Source organism: Rhea americana, unplaced genomic scaffold (assembly GCF_003343005.1).
Source record: "Rhea americana isolate MKP2758 unplaced genomic scaffold, rheAme1 scaffold_603, whole genome shotgun sequence".
NCBI lineage: Eukaryota > Metazoa > Chordata > Aves > Rheiformes > Rheidae > Rhea > Rhea americana.
This window is the reverse complement of record NW_028186761.1, coordinates 81,382-82,276: the sequence shown is the minus strand read 5'-3', so window position 1 is coordinate 82,276 and position 895 is coordinate 81,382. Positions and strand designations below refer to the sequence as shown.

Sequence of the window (895 nt, the reverse complement as noted above, 5' to 3'; positions counted from 1 at the left end):
CTGCAGCCTTCCCCACCTGGGTGACATCCCAAAGAGCCTGCTGCAGCCTCTCAGCCTCCGTGCGCAGGGCCTCCAGCTCCTCCGGCGGTAGCTGCCGGGCCTGCGCTGCCTCCTGCGGGGTCCATCAGGGACACATCAATGCATGCCAGGACCCTCCTGTCTGTCGGTCCGTCCACCCAACCCCCACCCCGCGACCTGGTGCTCACCAGGCTTTGCAGCTGCAACTTCAGCGCCTGCAGCTCCTGCTCCTTCTCGGCGCCCACGGCCATCGCCTCCGCCAAGCTGCCAGGCGAGAGGGTCTGTGGTGGCGGCGGGGCACGTGCAGCCCCCCGGGCCGCCCGTCTGTCCGCCCTCCGCGCCCCGTACCTGGCGCCCAGGCGGCTTTCGTGGCACTGGGCATCCCGCAGGCGCTCCTCGAGGCTGGCGAGCCGCAGCGCCTGGGCCTCGCCGGCGGCCGCCGCCTGGCTCTGCTGCAGGCGCAGGCTGGCGCCCAGGCGCAGGCAGGCGCCGTGCACGGCCCGGGCCACGCGGGCCGCGGCCGGGCGGCGCGAAACCCGCTGCCGGGCGCCCTGCCGCCGCCGCTGCCGCTGACCTCTGCGCCGCGGCCTTGGTCTCGCCGGCGTGCCGCCGGACGCCCACCACCTGCCTCCAGAGGGTCAGCAGGCGGCCGTGCTCGCTGCTGAAGTAGGCGTTGAAGGACTGCGGGGAGAGCGGGGGGGGGGAAGCGGGGGTGGCTATGGGGCGCCCCCACACCGGTTTGGGGCAGAGGGGAGAGGGGGACGGCTTCCCTCACCGTGCTGCGTCCCACTGCCTCGCACCCCGCTGTACGCAGGATCTACTTCTGCCTCGCACCCCACCGCCTTGCACCCCACTGCACCCCACTGCCTCACACCCC

At 74.1% G+C, this 895-nt stretch overlaps 1 protein-coding gene across 1 annotated transcript in view; it reads right to left on the bottom strand.

The window, feature by feature from the left end:
* CROCC (ciliary rootlet coiled-coil, rootletin) overlaps positions 1-895 on the bottom strand; it is a gene marked incomplete at its 3' end in the record, with an annotated part of 6,007 nt that overhangs the window by 2,608 nt on the left and 2,504 nt on the right. The window contains exons 6-9 of the mRNA XM_085319947.1: positions 640-699; positions 367-557; positions 207-282; positions 17-112 (exon numbers count right to left, since the gene is read on the bottom strand). Of these exons, the coding sequence (XP_085176073.1) occupies positions 17-112; positions 207-282; positions 367-557; positions 640-699 (423 nt within the window). The remainder of the gene's footprint in view (positions 1-16; positions 113-206; positions 283-366; positions 558-639; positions 700-895) is intronic.